This window comes from Corapipo altera, unplaced genomic scaffold, assembly GCF_003945725.1.
Source record: "Corapipo altera isolate COAL_440 unplaced genomic scaffold, ASM394572v1 0, whole genome shotgun sequence".
Classification (NCBI taxonomy): Eukaryota; Metazoa; Chordata; class Aves; order Passeriformes; family Pipridae; genus Corapipo; species Corapipo altera.
The window spans coordinates 40024654-40044348 of NW_020884872.1; the positions used below are offsets into that span (position 1 = coordinate 40024654).

At 36.3% G+C, this 19695-nt stretch overlaps 1 protein-coding gene across 1 annotated transcript in view; it reads left to right on the plus strand.

Annotated features, from left to right (window-relative positions):
• The window catches only part of STK24 (serine/threonine kinase 24), a 55053-nt gene that overhangs the window by 24550 nt on the left and 10808 nt on the right, over window positions 1-19695 (plus strand). The window contains exons 3-5 of the mRNA XM_027645036.1: window positions 13773-13829; window positions 16729-16837; window positions 16953-17110. Coding sequence (XP_027500837.1) covers window positions 13773-13829; window positions 16729-16837; window positions 16953-17110 — 324 coding nt within the window. The remainder of the gene's footprint in view (window positions 1-13772; window positions 13830-16728; window positions 16838-16952; window positions 17111-19695) is intronic.

Sequence of the window (19695 nt, forward strand, 5' to 3'; positions counted from 1 at the left end):
TCATTTGGAGGTGCTGAGGTTTTCTCCCTCTCTGCTTTCTTCAACAGTTCCTTGAAACTGCAACTTGTAAGAACGAAGTGCATAGAGGAGGAAGGTGGAATGGAAATGAGTTATGTGAATAGAAAGTGTTTTTATTTTTTACCTATAATTAGAGGTCAGAGTAAGAGTTGTAAAGAGAAAAAGTGGAAAATAATAAGAATTTTAAAGAAAAATTATGTGTTTTACAGGGACTGAAATGATGAGCTTAACAGAAGTCTGAGTTGAAAATCCTGAGATATTCTAGGGTTGATTAGTACAAGTTCATTAGTAGTAAAAGTTTGGAAGAATGATTGGCCTATGAGTGTTCTGTAAAGGGAGTAGTGGAATTTAATAGCATTGTGAATGCAGAAGGGGTGGGGAAAAAGATCTTGGAAGTTGTGGTAAAAAAAAGGATTAAACCGATGGGTGGACTGATACTTCTGCTAAGAAGTAAATTTGAGTTGTACCTTTCATTTTGAATTTAATTGGATGTAATGGGTAAACAGGAACAGATGTAAGCATTAAAGCAATTGTATTTTTGGACAATGGAAGTGAGGGGGTTCTTGTGCATTTTATTTGCTGTTGGAAGTTTGTTTCTGGTATAGAGAAGGGAGTAATTCATAAACGCGCTGAGCACTATTGAGGTGAACTACTCCAGTGAAAAAGGTTTGAGATACATTTGAGATACAAATGTTTGAGGTGACATTTTTTGGGGGGGAAATTACTAATCTCAGTATTCACTGGATGCAAAGTTCTTTAGATGTGGTGCAATTTATCTGAAATAAAGAATTCTGTGAACTAATGCTGATTTACTTTCCTTCCGATTTCATGATTTGCTTTTGCTTCTAATTTCCTATTTTGTGGCCTGGTACAGTTCATTAATAATCATTTGATGTATCACTCAGTAAAATTTGGTTCCATAGGGAGCTTTGATTATGGGTTACATTTCTTGTATTTCTTGCCTTCTCAGTGACTATTCGTAAGAGGTGAGTTGATGGAATGTTGGGATTCTTACAAAACCACATAAGTCACTCATTAATCTTTGTCTGCCTCTATAAATGGACTTCCTGGGAAATCTGCCACAGATTGCAATTATTTTTTTTCCCCCATAAGGCAATGGTTCAGTAGATGTGGTTATGAAGTAGTTATTTGCCTGGTGGACAGGGATAGGAATGGAAGGATGACTACTGTCAGCCCCACTGAGTAATCAAAAATGTAACTGTTAAAAGGATAAGGGTTGTAAGGGACCAGATTTTTTCACTCTCCCACCAGTGTTTTATGAAGCAAGAAAATGGAAAATGGCTGTAGGCAGGTGGGAATAGAAAGAATATGGTGTGTACATTTAGAGTTCTGAAGAAGTGGTTACCCACTCCTTTATGAAGTGAAATGTGTACTATTTTTCTGTTGTTGTGTGAGTTTCTTGTGTTTACTAGCTAGGGGCTGGTTTTGCAGCCAATACAAGAAATACACATCTATTTGCTTTTATTGTAACATACTTTGTTAGAAGAGTTATAAACCCAGATCACCCAATAGTTTGCAGCTCTGGGAAATCATGTGCTTAATATGACATGCCTAGGCTTGTGACAGCTGGGCTATAAGGAATCATTTCTGTGGTGGAAGGGCATGTGCCCAGAAAATGTGCCAAAGAAGCCGTGAATATGGACACTGTTAGAGATGACTCACACAAGGGAAAACATGGAGCTTGTGGCTTTAGCATGTTGGCATGCAAACACAAAAGTCTGCTAAATGCTCTGCAGAAGGAATCTTTTGTCAGTGCCATGACAGAACATTCATTGTTGTTTTTATTCCTAGCAAGTGGTTCTGCAAGCTCTGTTACAAATAGCTTGTGGCAAAAATGGTGCATTTAAGGATTAATTGTATACTGCTGTGGTAATTGCAAGAGGTAATTGTTGACGAGTGTCTGCTGCATTAAATTGTAGAATACATTGACCAGAATGTATATCTAGAAATGAAAATGTGATATTTTTTTCTTGAGATCTCATGAAGGCAGGAGTTTCAGAGTATTGGAAAACGATTCCAAAGGCAAACAGCTTCTTTATACATATATACATGTATTAAATACTGTATACTGAGGCGGTCCTGCTTAGTCTGAAAAATCCTGTTATCTATGTTTTTCATGGAGTTCATAGTGTCCAAACTTGAATGAACAGTTCTTCTCTTTCCTTAGTTTCTGTTCTGCCTTGCTACCTGGCAGATGCCTTTATTTTTTCCTTTGTGGTTGAACATGTTAGATGGCTGACAAACCTTGATTAAAGGACATAAATGCGCCACATGCAAAACCACAATGATTTCTTTGATTGCAGGGACCTTTTGGCCAGCTTGCAGTAAGGACTTGTGTTTAGAAGAGAACCTTTGGGCTCATCTGTATCTCCCCTCAAAGGGATGGCAGCCCGAGGACAGCTAGCATTCATCCTGACGCCAAGAGACTTCAAAGGAGGTAAGCGCCTCAAAAATGATCCCCAGACAAAATACTTACCAGTCCTGCACCCCAGCGTGGTAATATTCTTTACTACAGCATTACCATCGTTCATGGCTCCTTCGTGAAAATTTTTTCAGAACTCTATGGGGCCTTATCAGCTGCTTGCAGCCCCCTTAAGATTCACAGAGATGTCCATTACTGTCAGTCATCCTTGTCCACTTGCTTAAGAATGTGTCCGCAGTGGAAGGGAAAAAGACATTTTAAACCTCTTGAGTTTGTATACAGACATGTGCTCCCCTCCTTCCCTTACATTTTAATTTTCATGTTTTGGATGAGGTTCAAACTTGAGCTTTTTTTAGTTCATGATCCTTAAGGTTAAAGTCAGAGGGGAAAAAAAAGAAACCAAAACCAAAAAAAACCAACCAAAACCAAACCCTGCTCACTCCACATGATTTTAAAAACTTTTTTTTTTAATAGATTTCTGAATGATTCCTTTATGTCCAGATGATTTCCACCAAAATATTTTTGTGTTTGAATTTCTAGTGAGGATTATTCCAGAAAAGTTCTGTAGAAATGAATTATCACTTTTCATTTTCCTGGGGGAAAATGTGTCCTTGGAAATTTTTTTTCCTTGTTAGAGATGCTACCTAGATGCAGCAGAGTTTATATCTTCCAAATACCTATAGAATAATAATTTAATAGAAAAAGCAATTTAAAATAAACAGAAGTTTACTTTGACATCAGAAATTTAAACACAAAATTCCTATGGTAGCTTTTATAAATTTATTTTTATTTTTTTATTAAAAGCGGACTTTTCAGGGGTGGTTTTCACCTCTTCTCCACCTAATTCTGGATCTCAGCTCTAGATCTTTCTTTTCACTTTCTTACTCCAGTAAGTGTTATATGAAGCCCACTAAGAATATGACTGGAATTATGAGGAAGAACTTACTTGGGTTTTTTGTTGTGTTGGGTTTTTTCTTTTTTCTTCTTTTAATGGGAATATTTGGACATGTAGTAGGGCATTAGTGAATATGAGTTATATGTTTACTGAATAGATACTATTTTTTTTCCTAAGGATGTGGATTTGGAGAGCATAGTTATATAGTTGGCACTCAGACCATTTAAGCTTTATCTGTTAGTAAGTCTTGTAAAGTTTTACCTTGTTTTTATCAGTACTGATTGGAATATATTATTTAGCTATTAGTTTGACTTCCTTAAACTTAAGTAAGAGATTTCTGACTATGTAAGGCACTTTTAATATCTGACATCTAGCCATTCTTGCTGGGCTCCACCACATAAATACAAAGGTTCTGTAGATTGTAACTTAAATATATTGAGGTAGTAAAGAAGTGGGTTGTCCTCTAAAATAATGCAGTGCCTCATTTTACACTTATATATCTTTGGAAAAGATTTGCCTATGGATATTATGAATAACTTCCAGATCATCCAGATTTAAAATGTTTACAGGTGCTGGCTATGTTGATAGATTAAATTAGCTTCAGTTTTGCTTGACTCTGTTCAAAAGCCTGGTTGTTGGTTTTTATATGTTGGGGGTGGGATTTTTTGTTTGTTTTTGTGTTTGGTTTCTTTATTCCCCAAATGAGTCTATGATTCTTTTACAGTAGTCAGTTTCCTTAATTTCACTGGAAAATTTCCTTTTGTAATCTTTTACACTTAATTTGTTGTTTAACTCTAGAAATTTGGATTTTTTTCCCAAGATATAATTTTTCCCAATGTCTTATTTCTATACCCCATCTTCTGGTGTTCAAAGAGGCAAAACAAATATTCAAATTCAAAGAAAGAAACTTTCAAAAAACTGCAAATCTTTTTCTGGGAATTATTTTAACACTTCTTTATCTCTGCAAGGAATTACTGAATGTGCCAAAAATGAGCAGTAGCGCACTGAAACTTGTGTAAATTTTACCAGGTTCATTCTCTTCCTTTAAGACAAACTATATTACAGATGTAGCTTTTAAAATGTAGTTTTCTTTATTAATGGGTTGCCCTCCCCTGAGAGCAGATGAGAAGGAAACAAAGGCACTTTTTATTTCCTTTACTTGAGCTGCCTTTTAGTGTCAGTGAAAGTGGTTTTGTTTGAGTTTTTTCGGTGGAGTTTTTTTGTTTGTGGTTTTTTTTGGGGGGTGGTGGTGGTGTTTTTTTTATTGTGGATATTTCTAAATAAATTTGGTCTTATGCCTGCTTGTCTAGAAATTCAACAAGGAAGAGTAGAAACAGGGCTGAGAATTGCAAGACTGCTTTCTAGTCTAAAATAAAGTATCTGCTAATGGACATTCTGTTAAAATGAGAGAGCTAGCTATAGGCAGGAAGCGTTATATTATTTGGAGTCTCTGCAATTCATGAAATACTTAATTCCTTTTAAAGGTAAATCTACTTATTGCTTCGTCAATTTTTCCTGGAGGGAACCAATGCTCAAAGCAACATTCTTTCTCTTTGGAGCCTTTCAAATTGATAGTAGAACTCAGTCATTCATTTAGGAAGCAAAATCAGTTTTGACTTTTTTCTTTAGTAGTATACAAGATTATCTACTTCAGCATGGCTAGACTTTTAGTCATACTTTCTTGATGAATAGTTTATCCTAATCTGTATTTTATAACATCTGCTTCTGCTCCTCTTATACTTCAAAACCCCAAAGCAGGATATTAATTTACAAGGTTAAAGACTGCTAATTCCTGGCATCTGTTGGTGTTTGAGTACTGTTGTGCTTTTTAAAGAAAATGGGACAGTACTTGAAGACTCTGCTCTAAAACATGGGCTGTTGTGACAAGATGGAGAGGGGGAGGGAGAGGACAGTTTATCCAGAGGATGTCTTTGGTGGCTAAAGAAACCTAGGTACTTGTAATGTTGTTATCTCATAAGATAGTTTCTCTTGTTCTTTGAAATCAACAGTTGTCTTTCCATGCCATCTGACTTCCAGGTGCTTTGAAACAAGTGTCTTTAGAAAAATAATACAGTTTGGTTTTACTTAATGAAATCTGTAATGATCTAAGCAAATAGCTTTCTCCTTTCTAAAATGATACACCAGTCTACATAATTTTGCATTGTAGTTGAAGGAGGAACTAGGTGGAAGAACATTATCAGATGAATAGATTGTCAAAGAAAAGTTCAAATGAAGGATTAGGTGCACTGTGGAACTCAATATACTTCCTAGGAAGTATTGGAATAATACTGTTATTCTTATTAATTGTTAATGAGGCTGGAAAATTTTCTGTTCTTTCAGATATGGAAAAAAAATTATAGTACTTGCTGAGGTTGCCTTCAAGAACAAGCTATACTGTCTTAGAAAGGTGGTATGAATTAGCACCAAAAGATTTTTTTTTTCCTGACTTTGTCTTCTGTGAAGACAGCTCCAAAATCTCGTGAAAACATTGTAACCTTTCCTGATAGCTGTTAAACAGTCACAGGACCCTAGTTTTGGAGTGATAGGATCAGTTTGTCCATTTGCAGTGGAAAGGGCTTGATTTACTACTTTGGGTAACAGAATTGGGTACCCATAGTGTTTAAATTGGAGTATCTTTTTGGAGAAACTTAATGTAAATAAATCACTTCTGCTATCAGTGATTCTACCCTTTGTCACATCCTTACTGTCTGTCAAAAGAGTTATTATATGGCATTGAACAATCCACCTGGCATCTAGGTAGGCTGGTTGAAGTTCAGGTGTTCATTGCTTACCTTCTCTGTACAAGGACTGTGTGCTATAAAGAGTGGAATGGGAGCAGATAGTGATATTCACTCTGTGCCGTTAACATATGGGGTCTTGTTCTGGTTAGATTTAAATTGAACCAGTAATATATATAGGCAATATTTATAACTAGTCAAGAAAATGACAAGAATTGAGGCCTTGAGGTAGATCTGTATGTATTCCTTGGCCAAACCATACATTTACTGAATAACAGTAGTAGTCACCTTGTACTGTTAAAGAACTCAATTTTGCCAGTTGGTATCTGTTCTAATACTGATCTCTAAGTCTAGAAATTGAACAGTCAACTATTGGAAAGTTTGCAAATCCTGATTAATTTCAAGGATCTAATGGCAATGCATCAACTCATAGGTGTCTTCTCTCTTAAGCCTAAAATAATTACTTTCTTGTGTACGTATTATTTGTTATGATAGGATAAGCTCCAGGGAAAAGACATTTAAAATATTTTGGAGGTCTTGATACTTATTGATACATGTTTTCAGATTTGATACAGTTGATGACCTTTAGTAGTGTTGTGGGAAGGTTTGGGAGCAGGAACCACAAATACATAAATGCCGTTTCCTGTCACTGCCTGGATGCATCATTTATGGCATCATACAAAACTTAATTTTTTTCTGATTGATCTGTAACTGCATATAATCTCACCAATGTCCATGTGCGTTAATAAATAATGAGAGCTCAAATGCCAGGGTGTGCCTGTTCTTTGTCCTGGATAATGAGACAGGTTTACTATTGTTACTTGGTGTTGGAAGGAGATGGTGAATGAATAAGATGGTGCCTGAAGCTGAGCTTGATGTTGGAGAAGAGGAAGGTATTCTGAAGAATTTGGATATATGGGTGATCATATTCCTTAAGGGGTGTTTCTCTTTGGTTAATCATTCCTTCCTCTTTTTATGGAGGGTGTTGGGGTGATGAATGTTTTCAGATGCATTTTAAACAGATGGTTTTGTGCTTCTGTCTTCAGTGGGTTGCACAGCTTATTTTGGGGCTGGCCCTTCTTTTCTGGGGAGTGAGGGGTGGGTGAAAATATCGTTGGCGTTACGTGGTTCCGCCACCTGGTGGCTTTGTCGAGCAGCAGGGGCTACAAATGCGTCGTTAAAAGCACAAGGGTGAATAAAGCCTGAAAAAAATCCTTTCTGTCAAAGATAGAAGGAATGAGTTGGAAGGATGACTTAAAGTATAGAAGTTCGATGATCTATGCATCATGTTTTTGAAGTCAGGCATCTAAGAATCAGTATGCAAGTATTTAAGAAGCTTCTGGTAGCTAAAGTTGTCAGACTTCTTCATGTATTTATATATGAAATGAACAGAGAAAAATCTCCATGAGTAGTGGTACCAACCTGTAGCAGGAATGCAATTTATAGAGGTTACACTGTTGTATACTTTGCATATCTCAAGGTTCTTTTGATCTGGTTTCTTATGCTGGAGAATTATGAATTAATACTAAATTTATACCAGTATTGAAATATAAGACTCTGTTCCTTGCCCTTATTACTTTGATATAACTGAGATGTTTATTAAACAAAGTATCACACATCATGTTATGCAATGACTTTCAGTTTTGGAACTAGTTTGTTCTTTTCAGAGTACTTTGAGGTTCTGTCCAAGGTATTCTGTTTCTCTTTTTCAGAACTCCAGGTTTTTCTACTAATCCAGTGATAGTAAAACTTTTAGTACATAAATCAACTTATGCTAGTTCTTATTTTGATTAGCAAATCCATTGTGTTATTTCAATTAAATACATAATTTATAGCTTGTTCATATAAGTAAAAATGCTTGTAAATATAGATTCTAAGTGGAATTTGGACATGGCTTATCTCCGTAACTAAGCAAGCTTTTTATGCATGTTTATAAATACCCTCTGTTCTGCTGATAATTGTGTACCATAAATTTAAGGTGAGAAACACCTTTTCTCACAATGGATTTAAGATGGGAAATTCTCACAATAGATGGGGGGTAATCAGAAACAAACATAAGCTCACTGTCGTACTGATATTTTCAAATTGCACAGATCACTCAGTGTACTTAATTCCAAGTCTTTTGGTCCTTCTCTTTTGTGACTCAGTGCTATGGTTTCCTCTGCAATCACTTCTTTGCTAAAGAAAGGTGATTTAGAAATATTTTCATCAATACATACTTAGCTTGATTGCTTTAGGTCAGTCTCTCCTGTGTAATATCTCAGTCCTAAAAAATGTGTATGTTCTTCATGTAGAAGAAAAAGAAATAAAAAGTATCTCTCAGTGTTTATTCAGATTTTTTTTAACTTCATAAGGACTTATAAACAAACATTTTGATCTTGATTACTTGTTTCTGTACATCTTCTATACTTGTCTGATTTTGGTTAAAACATGCCTTTGAGACTCTATAGATGGAGGGGTGTTTTTGTGCATGGCCTTTTTTTTCAGTGTATAGTCTTTGATTTCTACATATTAGAAATTCTTTACCTGCTGTAACTGTGCTTATTTTGCAAATACTTTCATGATATAATCGAGGAAACTTCATTAGAGATAAAGCTGCTATTGTAAGGTTTTTTTGGGTGGTTCCAGAGTTAAAATCAGAAGTCAAACCTCAAGAAGAGCAACCACAATTTGGAAGGGATTTACAGAAACTGTCTTTTTGTAACAGAACTTCTTTTAGATTCCAAAGCTGTTAGTTATCTCAGTTTCATGGCATCAGAGGAAAACCTCTTTTTCTTACTGTGAAAAAGGCAATGTTCCACGTGCCCTCATTAATGTGCTCATCTAAGCTTATAGAGAAATAATAATTCTAAATTTGGATTGATGACTCACCTGGCTTCACTGTATTTGGAAGAAAATTCAGTGCTATGTTGTGGCTGATGCTTAAAACAAGAAAACTGGTCTTATTTCAGATCTTAAAATGGAACACTGAATGTTGCTGGTGTCAGTATATAAATGTAGTATCTTCTTCAAAATATAAGTGATTATGTGTAATATATAATTACTAATCTAGGCTATGGAAGAAAAATTTAGTGCTTTTGGTGTTCTTTTTGAGAGCAAAAGTGGGAAATATATACAGAAGAAAGTGAAAAGTTCAGGCAAAAAAAGAATTTGGGCAGCTTTAAAAAGGAAAGTGACAGTAGGTGTTATGGAATGTGAAGCATGCCAGAGATACTGAGAAAAGAAGGAAAGGAGGCCTGTTGCTGTGGTGATGCCAAAGTCAATTGATAGTAACGCTCCACTTGCCTTGTGCTGTTGTTACGAGGCATTATGTTGGGTTTACATGGCAAGGTTTTGGTAGCACGGGACCCACAAGGGTGGCTTCTGTGAGAAGCTGCCAGAAGCTTTCCCCATGTCCGATAGAGTCAGTGCCAGCCAGCTCCGAGACAGACCCGTCGCTGGTCAAGGCCAAGCCCATCAGTGACTGTGGCAGCACCTCTGAGAAACAGATTTAAGAAGGGGGAAAAAACTTCACAACTGCAGCTGGAGAGAGGAGTGAGAATAAGTGGGAGCAACAGCCCTGCAGACCCCAAAGTCAGTGAAAAAGGAGGAGGAGGAGGTGTTCCAAGTGCTGGAGCAGAGATACCACTGCAGCCCACAGGAAGATCATGGTGAGTCAGGTTGTCCCCCTACAGCACATGGCAGTCCATGAGGGAGCAGAAATCTACCTGCAGCTCATGGAGAACCTCATACCAGAGCAGGTGGATGTGCCCAAAGGAGGCTGGGACCCTGTGGGAAGCTCACACTGGAGCAAGCTCCTGGCAGGACTCGTGGCCCTGTGGAGAGATGAGCATGCACTGGAACAGGTTTATGGGCAGGACTTGTGACCCTGCAGGGGACCCACGTTGGAGCAGCCTGTTCCTGAAGGACTGCACCCCGTGGAAGGGACCCATGCAGGAGCAGTCTGTGAAGAGCTGCAGCACATGAGAAGAACTCAAGCTGGAAAAGTTTGTGGAGGACTGTCTCCTGTGGGAGGGACTCCACTGGAGCAGGGGAAGATTGTGAGGAGTCCTCCCTCTGAGGAGGAAGGAGCAGCAGAGACAATGTCTGATGAAATGATCACAATGATCATTTCCTGTCCCCCTGTGCCTCTGAGGGTGGAGAGGTAGAGAAAATTGTGAGTGAAGTGAAAATTCAGGAAGAAGGGGGCAGGGGAAAGGGTTAAGATTTGGGTTTTAAGATTTGTCATTATACTGCTCTGATTTGACTGGTAATAAATTAAACTAACTTCCCCAAATTGAGTCTACTCTGCCCATGAGGTTAACTGGTGAATGATCTCTCCCTGTCCTTACCTCACCCCATGAGCCTTTCGCTATATTCTCTCTCCTGTGTCCAAGCTGAGGAAGGGAGTGACAGAGTGGTTCTGGGGGATACCTCGCATCCAACCCACCACAGGCGTAAAGTCGGTATATGTCGGTTGTTGTCTCTATGATGAAATATATATTAAAAAATTTGTTATGACTGTCTCACCGAAATGATTTACTTGTGTCTTTTGGTATGCAGATTTTAAATAAGAAAGCTAAAAAACAAAAAAATCCAGCAAGAATTAGTGAAAGGTTATAGTAAGGTTTGCTACCATAGTAATGACATCTGTTCAGAATCTTCATATGAATGATGTAAACTGAAAAAAAAATCCCAAATATCAATAAAATTGAGTAATATTTCTGTGGCATGGAGGAACCATAGGAAACTAAAAATGACTTTGAATCTAAGACTACAGATAAAAAGATGGCATGATTGTAATAGATTGCTATTACTTAGCTGCACACTGGAATACAGATACAGCTGTGTGTGTTTCTTAACTGCATTTCCATACTTCACTTGTTTTCAAATGTAGAATTACTAAGTGTACTGGATCCACAGCTTCTGTGTTGTAAATTCAGACATGTGGCCCGAAGCAGTTGATGATGAAAGTTTCAGGAGCAAAGACTAAGCAAACTAGAAAAAGCATTGAAAGGATAAATGGTGATTTTAAAAAGACTGTGAATAATATAACTTGTAGTTGTGTGATTGTGTTACATAATTTTGTAACTATGTAATTAAAATGATATCCCTAAATATTTTCATTTGTTATTTTCTGCCTCTAATTTCTAATTTTCAGCTGGGGAATTTAGTAGCTAGTGTTACAGAGAGTTTCTCTTTTGGGAAACTATATTTTATTTCAAGTTGTTAGCTCATTAAAATCATGAGGTAATTGAGGTAATAGAAGAGGGAAGATGGATCTCTTGTTGATCTCTAGGTGAGGTGGTGTTGTGGATGTTTGTTTTTCTTTCTTTCTTCTGTTTGTTTTTGGTATTTTGTTGGGGGTTTTTTTGCTTTTTTTTGAGAGGGTGATGGATTTTATTTTTCTACCTTGTTCTTTCTCATCCAGGCATTTCCAGTGATCTAAAAGGTAGTGATACGGTTGACATGTTTGTTTTTAAATTATTATTAAAATTAAATGTAAATTTTGCAGTCATGAAGTTTGAATATTCAGGAAATTTCATGCAACTCTAAAAGACATTTTATCAGACTGAAGCAAAATATATATATAAAATTTTGATCAAATTTAGTAAGATTTCTGAAGATGAAATGACTTACTATAAGACACTTCTCAGAAGCATTCTTGTTGAAACTGTTAGGACCTGGAGCCTTGAAAGGACAGGTAAAATCTGAAAAACTCTTAGCAGCAAATAAGTGTTTCAGTACTGCAGGGGACTGTCTCAAGATGAGTTACAGTTCTTGAAATATCCGTGGTGTCTGTAGAAAGTAAGCATCAAGATGTAGATACTGAGATAGATTATATTTTTTAATGACTCTTCCTATAAAATGTGTTCCGGCTCTTTTAAAATGTTTTTAACAAGACTATGTTTGTTAAATAACACAAGTTGATTCCTGAAGAAAGGTATCTAACTTTAGCTGAATCTGTATGTTAAAAACAGTGGATGATGAAGGAACCCAATCCAGGGTCTTACCTAGAAATAGTACAATATATATAACTGGAGGTAGGAAAAAGGTGCATTCTGAGATGAGAGAGGGGACAGATGCAGTGGAACTACAGATATAATAATGACTAAAAAGTGTTAGTGAGTCCTAAGGGCTAAAATTTTAATCTCCCAGGGGATTTAGAAGTTACGCTCTTAATACATTTATCACTTTTCTAAAAATTTTAATCCATCTTTATAGATTAATATTCAGACTCTAAGCTGCCTTGGCTGTGAACTGTTATTTTTACATGAAGTGTTATTCTGTAGGATAAAGTGAATGAATATTGTTGCTATTTATGTGCTCCTTGCTCTGACAGACACCTATTTTTTTATGCTAGAAGTTTTGTGAAAGTTTGGTACATACCACAATGTTAAAACTAACAAAGCTTAATATAACCTGATTATCATAAAAACTAAACCAAAACCAGTATGTTCTGTGCAGCAAGTTCATTTGAATATGTTTTTGGTAGATCTGTGGCCTCTATGTATATCAAGGCTGGTACTGCAAGTAAAAGATGAACTGCATCTCTTAGTGTATTTGGGAATAGGATGCTGTAAAGAGTAGAAAGAAATGGTTGGGTCCAGTCTCTGTCTTAGCATACTGTATTGTGTATCTTGTGCTGAACAGAACTGTAATATGTACCAAGCTTTCCTTTGGAGATATAGTAGCTTGATGTTGTTGTTAGCTTTCATTTTGCTAACTGGAGCTAGTAAATTGCTGTAATCAGCTTAAATAATCTTTATTACTACTTGACTTCACGTTTCTCGAACACAGTTGTTCAAAATTCTGTACCATATATCAACTGCGTAAGCATTAGTGGAGAAAACTTACAGGTATTCTTCGCTAGGTCAGAGACAGATTACTGTTCAAGACAATGAAACAATGTAGAAATATGAAGAATAAATTCTAAATTAAATTTGACGTAGACAGGGTTTAGGCTTGTTAAAGAAAATAGTATGGGGTATCTGTACAAATAAAGATAATAAACAAAATCAAGAAATTTTCTAAGGAAAGGAATATGTTTTATGTAACACAGTTGTTATTTGGAATGTCTGTAATTAGATTTTTAAAATGAAAATGTATTCTCCTACATTTTCATTGAGTGACCTCTGTCTGTACCTTTCTTGCCTCAGAAGAATGCACAAAGATATGTCGTAAGGATAAGGAGGTGGGTGGCTTTTGGGAGTTAATATGCTCAGAATGCTTGGACGGTTCTAGTCAGCATAAAGGCAAGAGATTTCCTTCTGCTACTTGACTCTTTGGTAGAGATTGAAGAGAAGTTTCTTCTTCTCTGGATACTGTCTATATTCTAGTAGTATTAGTATCAGTACAAAAGAGGTACCATGAAGTGAGTTTGGGTGTGACATGAAGTATACATCAGTTACTTGGAAGCAATGTGCTTCTGCGTTCCTACACATTGGTAAATGGGAAGTACCTTTCTTCTTGTTAATTTAGGGGAACAGAGTTAAATTGAAAACACACATGCATGGAGATGCATGCACTCTTGAGTAAACAATCCAAAGATATTTTTGAGAAACATTTAAATGTTAGTGGTGTTTCAAAACTACAGATGCTTTCTTAAGCAAAAAGAATGGAACAAGTCCCATTAACTTACTACTTTTTTTTAAACTTATATACATTTTTATTGTGGTTTTTTTTGTTTGTTTTGCAGGATACAAAATTATGGATAATAATGGAATATCTGGGTGGAGGCTCTGCCCTTGATCTCGTAAGTAAATAATGCATGGGTTTTCGTTACTTTACCTTGCATAATTATTTTCCTGTCTTATAATTCTGGAAACTATAAAAGGTCATATGGCTGTGGCAATGTTTCCTTTCAGTAAAGGAGAAAAGTATTTGTCAATGCCAGAAAAATGTTATGTTCCATGAGGCACGACTGATTATTTATATAAATGGAAGGGAACTAAGCAACATAATATTGGAAGCAGGATATAAACATCTTAGAGTGCTAATCTTCAGTCAGCCAGAGAGCACTAGTGACTGAAAATAGTTTTTTCTGTCTCTTAATTCTCCCACCACAACCCTTCTTAGTGTATACATTTTAAAGTATCGTCCCCACCACCCGTTTCCCCGAACAATCATACAAAAGATTCCCTGTTTGAAGTCTTACTGAAGCCTAAATAGACAGAAATACAGTTTAGGCTGTAAAAATATTACAAAGAAGTAGGAGAAGCTGTAGACTCCAGTGAGAGTAGAGAGACCTTACTGAGAGCCTTGGATAGACCAGAGGGCTGGGCAATCATGAACCGTATGAAATTTAACAAGAGCAAAGTGCTTCATTCTGCACCTGGATGGACCCAGTTTTGAATTAGAATTCCCAAGGTTCGGTATGGAGTGTGTTTTCTGTGACAGGATGCTGTCATTCACTTTAGCTATTGAAAAAAGCCAACACCCAAAACCCCCTCCCAAATCACACGCCATCTTATATTTATTCTGGATTTTAAAAGTAGAAATAACAATGGATGTTTTAAGTATGTGAAAATTGTTATACTAATAGAGGCAGAATGTCTCTGTAGCATTGTTTGCAGTTGTCAAATGGGGCAAGTAATTTTGCTTGAGGAAAGAGTGAAAAGGCTAGTCTGAAGGGATTCTGCTGGTGGCATCCAGAAGACAGGAGGGGATATTAAATGTGAACTTCCTGCAGTTGTGCATTTTCAAACCCATTTATACCTTTAGTTTCCACATCTGTTAGAAGGAATTCTGTCATTCTGTACAAATTCATCATGTTCCCCATAAAGATACAATAAAGAATGTTTATTTATGATTGTGATAGCTTTTTTTTTTCCCCTGACAGAAAAGCATTTAGAAACTGGGGTTGCTTTTATAAATTAATTATTACTCTCTTTCTATAGATATAAAGGAACAGAATGAAAGAACGAATGTTACCATATTTTCTTCTCTTTTACTTTTTCATCACACACATTTCACTTGTGTGATAACCATGTGTTTATTTAAGTTTGTTGCCTAGAAATAGTACAAAGTCTGTGGTTACATTTTAAAGTGTTATTGAAGAAATTGCACCACAGAACTGAAAATCATCATGTAAGTGTGAATTAAGCACCTTTTGTGTGATTCATTAATTTTCAATTTATGTTCTGCTGCATGTTTTCCTAGTTCTAACATGCACATTATGGTTTTCAACTGGAATCTGGTAGGACAACTGGCAGATTGTCCTACCAGATTCCAGATACCACTTTTGCATACTTAAGGCACCTTGGATTCCATGTTCTGAGTGTAGGCATGTCATGCTAGCTTGGTGTTTTCTGTACTTGAATATGCACTGGCTGTTTTGAAAATCATGCCTCACAAGACAAAGTACATTTAATGCACCTTTGTACATTGTTGTTCGACTATGAGTATAATTTAAGTTTGTGACTGAGATACAAGTGCCAATATTCTCAGACTCAGTCTATTTTCAATAACTTCCTCCTCACTAAGTTGAGCTGACATCTGACATAAAAGGTTTTGCCCTGTTAGATGTATCATGTTACCAAGTCTTGAAGTGGTGCTTGCAGCTTGGCTGGAGCAAAGCTTTGAGAATGTCTAAGTGGATTTCAGGGAGTTGTAATATCACGTGTATTATGAAAGCTAAGGAAAAGCAAAAAATATTATAATTAAAGCTACAAAGATAAAGCAAATATGAAATGAAATACTATGTCTGTTCCTATGTAATAGATGAGGATTTCTGAGGGATGTGCTGCTTCTAATTTTTGTCTGAAATGCTTTCCTTCTCACAGAGTAAAGCTTTAGATAGAACCTTTTTATTGTGCTTCAGTGACTGCTATTGTGGAGTAAACTAGAACACTGGAATATTTCCAATCTTAATTGTTGGACACAAAGTTTCATTGTCTCTCTTGAAATGCCTTTATTGGTTAAGAAACCTCTCTGAGTGTAGTGACCTTTCGTCTGTCTGTTTAGAGTTAGTGGTATTCTCACTTTTAGAATTTATATCAGATGTAAAGAGCTCTGTGATCATGTACCACTACTACTTTATCTAATAAAAATAATTACTTGGAGCCTTTGATTCTACCAATTAGCAGATTTATACGTTGAGTTTTATACGAAAAAAGTTAACATTTTAAGATATGTAATATTCTTTCAGTCTACTGTCTTGAGTTGTGGTTTAGAGAGTTTCACAAAATCCAATGCAGTGTGTAGTCATAGACTGTGTGATTGGTGTAGTGCCTTATATGTCTTAGTTTCTTGCTTGGGCTTTGAGACTAGGGTCCACATAGGTGATGTGGAGTTGCATATCTAAGTTTGATGTAATGTTAATAATCAGATTACAGTATAGATGCTTTTCAAAGGCAATGTTTATATCCATGACCTGACCACAAAGCAATAACTGTCCTTATGGCACCTTTAACAAACTTTAAAAACCGTTTTAGATAAATTATTTCTTTGCATGTTGTTCACCAGGGCCACTTAGTTTAGAACTGTGTATTTTTAAAAAGAATATTCTATTTTGTCTCACATTGTGAAGTTAGCAAACTGAGGTTTTGAGGGATAACAAAAGGAGTAATTTCTTTTTATAGTCACAGTGTTATTTCTGTTCTCTCTGTTTCTCCCTTTTTAAAATATATTTACACATTCCTTGCATCTCCTAGTTAGAACCTGGCTCACTTGATGAAACCCAGATTGCTACAATATTGAGGGAGATCCTCAAAGGACTCGATTACTTGCATTCAGAAAAGAAAATCCACAGAGATATTAAAGGTAAATTGTTTTTTAACTATATTGAAAGAATATTAGAACAGCTCATGCAATAAAAGGGAACACCCTTACAGTGTCAAATGTCTTCATATCTGCTATTTCCTCTTTTTTATTCCAGCTGCTAATGTATTGCTATCTGAACAAGGAGAAGTAAAACTAGCAGATTTTGGAGTAGCAGGACAACTAACAGATACGCAGATAAAGAGGAACACTTTTGTGGGAACACCATTTTGGATGGCACCTGAGGTAATAAAGCAATCGGCGTATGATTCAAAGGTAAGGTATTTCAAGGTATTAGCCAAAGTCCCCTCCTTTTCTAACTTGAATTACATAGGTTGGTCTTCCGAATGTAGCTAATAACTTTGGCTGTGTCTAGATGAGTGTGTGTTTAGATGATACCTAGCAGCTAAAAGCTGTTGGTGAGGAAAGATTTCCTAATTTGTATCCAAACTTTAAGTTTCCTAGTTTATTAAGCCAATCCAGATGGCAAGAAATAATACAGTATTGATGAGTACATACACCTTTTATCCCACCCTATTGATGAGTATTTTTGCCTATTTAAAAGTGGAAAAGAACAAATATGTACAAAATGGTAGTATTCTTCTACTTGTTGTTAGAAAAAAACAGTGTTCAGCAACACTGTTGAAGAATATGGATTTGGTGAGTGTGAGTGTTGTTTAAAAGTGCTGTTATTCATCTGTGGAAGAATGTGCTGCATAGGTCTATGCTATCCTGACCATGTTCTTTTAGATATGCTATACAGGGCAGGTTTACTGTTTAATATCCAATTTATCTGTACACCGGATTTTGATTTAGCAGAGTGGTCATCATCAGACCACATGGACATAAAAAGGTCTTGGATACTTGATGAGTTCTCTAGAAAGCCACAGCTCACGTTTTGAATGAACTAGAGATATTTACATGCATCTGTGCACGTTCTGGCACTGAGAGAACAGATTAAATTGCACATGCAATAGTTGGCTGTGCAATAAAAACTTGAGAAGGCCTGTTGATTTTGGGATAGCCTTATGCATATGTGAGAACATGGACATCCGGAGCTAATCTCATTCTCCTTCCATAAGCTGGCCATTCCTGAGAGGTTTTAAGCTGGACTGTCCTCTTCGTATCATCGTCTCAGAGAGGTGCAAGCAAGTTCCATTACGTAGCTGTTGTATTTCCATTTTGTTCTTGGCCCTGTTGAATCCTCCTAGTTCCCAAGTGTAAGGGGTTCCAATAAAAGCTTGGCAGTGCTCTGATTTTTGGCAATAGTTCTTCCTGTTTTGATTCCTTTCTTCGTCTGAAAGCAGGTTTTCTTACCTGCTTCAGTTTTCCCATATCTAGTTCTCTGTCCTTTATACTAGGTAACTTGTAATAGAAAAATAGATATTTAATTTTCAAATGGTTTACTCTTGCACATACCCTGTTTTCTTTGACTTATAAGAGCTTCAAAGTCAGACTGAATTTTAGTAATTAGAAGAGGAGAGGCTTATGGCAGTACTGCAATAAATAATAATTACCAGTGACTTGCTGACTGTTATTTGAACTTGGAAGAAGAATTTTTATTCAAGATTTGAAACTGTAAAAATCATAACGTGGTAAAACTTAGTGCTGATATAGTGCCATCACTTCTGAAGGTCATGCTTATCCCTCTCCATTTGGAGGACTAATTTGTGCTTGTTCTGGAGTTTCGTTGACACAGTCAAGCGCATCCTAGAAACTTGGAGACACGTGTGATTACTACTTACTGTTATGAGATCCTTTTTTATCTGTGAAAGGAGAGGATATGGTTCCGGAGGAATTTGGAGGAGTTTTCAACAGGAACAGGCTTCCAAAACCCATCTTGGACTTCAAAGAACTCAGTGTACAACCATAGTTGGTGAACTTTTTCATTAGTTTTTGTGGAGGAAGGTCACTAGCAATAGAGAGTTATAAGAGGAAAAAAGGAAGTATTTATATACATATGTATGTATATGAGTGGATATCTATGCACTCATACACATGTAAATTTGATGTTTATACTTATGTTATATACACATGCTCCACCTGTGAGTGAAAGTCTGGCAGAAGAAAATCTATCCATTTATATGGCTTTAACACTTTCCTCTTAAGAAACTGAAATTCTGAATAAGTTGGAAATAATAATACTCAGTAGTTAACATTAAGACTCATCTTCCCAGGTGACATTTCTCTTTCATAACCAAGGAAAGCTTTTCTGCTAGAGGGAAGTTACTCGCAGACTTGAGGACAACTTAGCTGACAATGCACTTATAAAGATAAATGAAACTCAGGGCTCATGTGCTTATGTAATCCTTTGTGCTCAGTAACTGTCCTGTAATGTGCTAACAAAATGTCATTTCATAAATTCAATGGTATGCTAATTGAGTCTAATTTTTTTTTTCATACTTACTTGTAAAATTAAGTAAGTAAGCTCTTAACAGTAGAATACTGTCTGGACAAGGAAGGAGGAGATTGTTTTGAGTCAGGCCTTGTAGCTGTGATGGCAGAATGGATGTGTACATTGCAGCTATCAGCTTGTGGTCCTGTATGAGTTAGTCAAAGATAACTATGCGTATCAATGGGGCAGACACAGGTGGATTTGGGGGATACTTAGTAAGGACAGCAGTGTTAAATGAAATCTCTACTGTTTACAACATAGCAAAGTTCCAAATGGTCTGTTTGGGAGTAAAACCAAACAGTTCACATCAGATCTTTCTTGTTTTCCTGAGAATAAGTCTTTGTTCTGTTTTCACTTAAAAAGAAACAGAAAAAAACCAAAACATAACAATTTTTAATTGGTATTCTTTCACCTTTTTGATGGATTTATTCATCCATTCTCTTGACTTTTGGGTGTGTGATTTCAG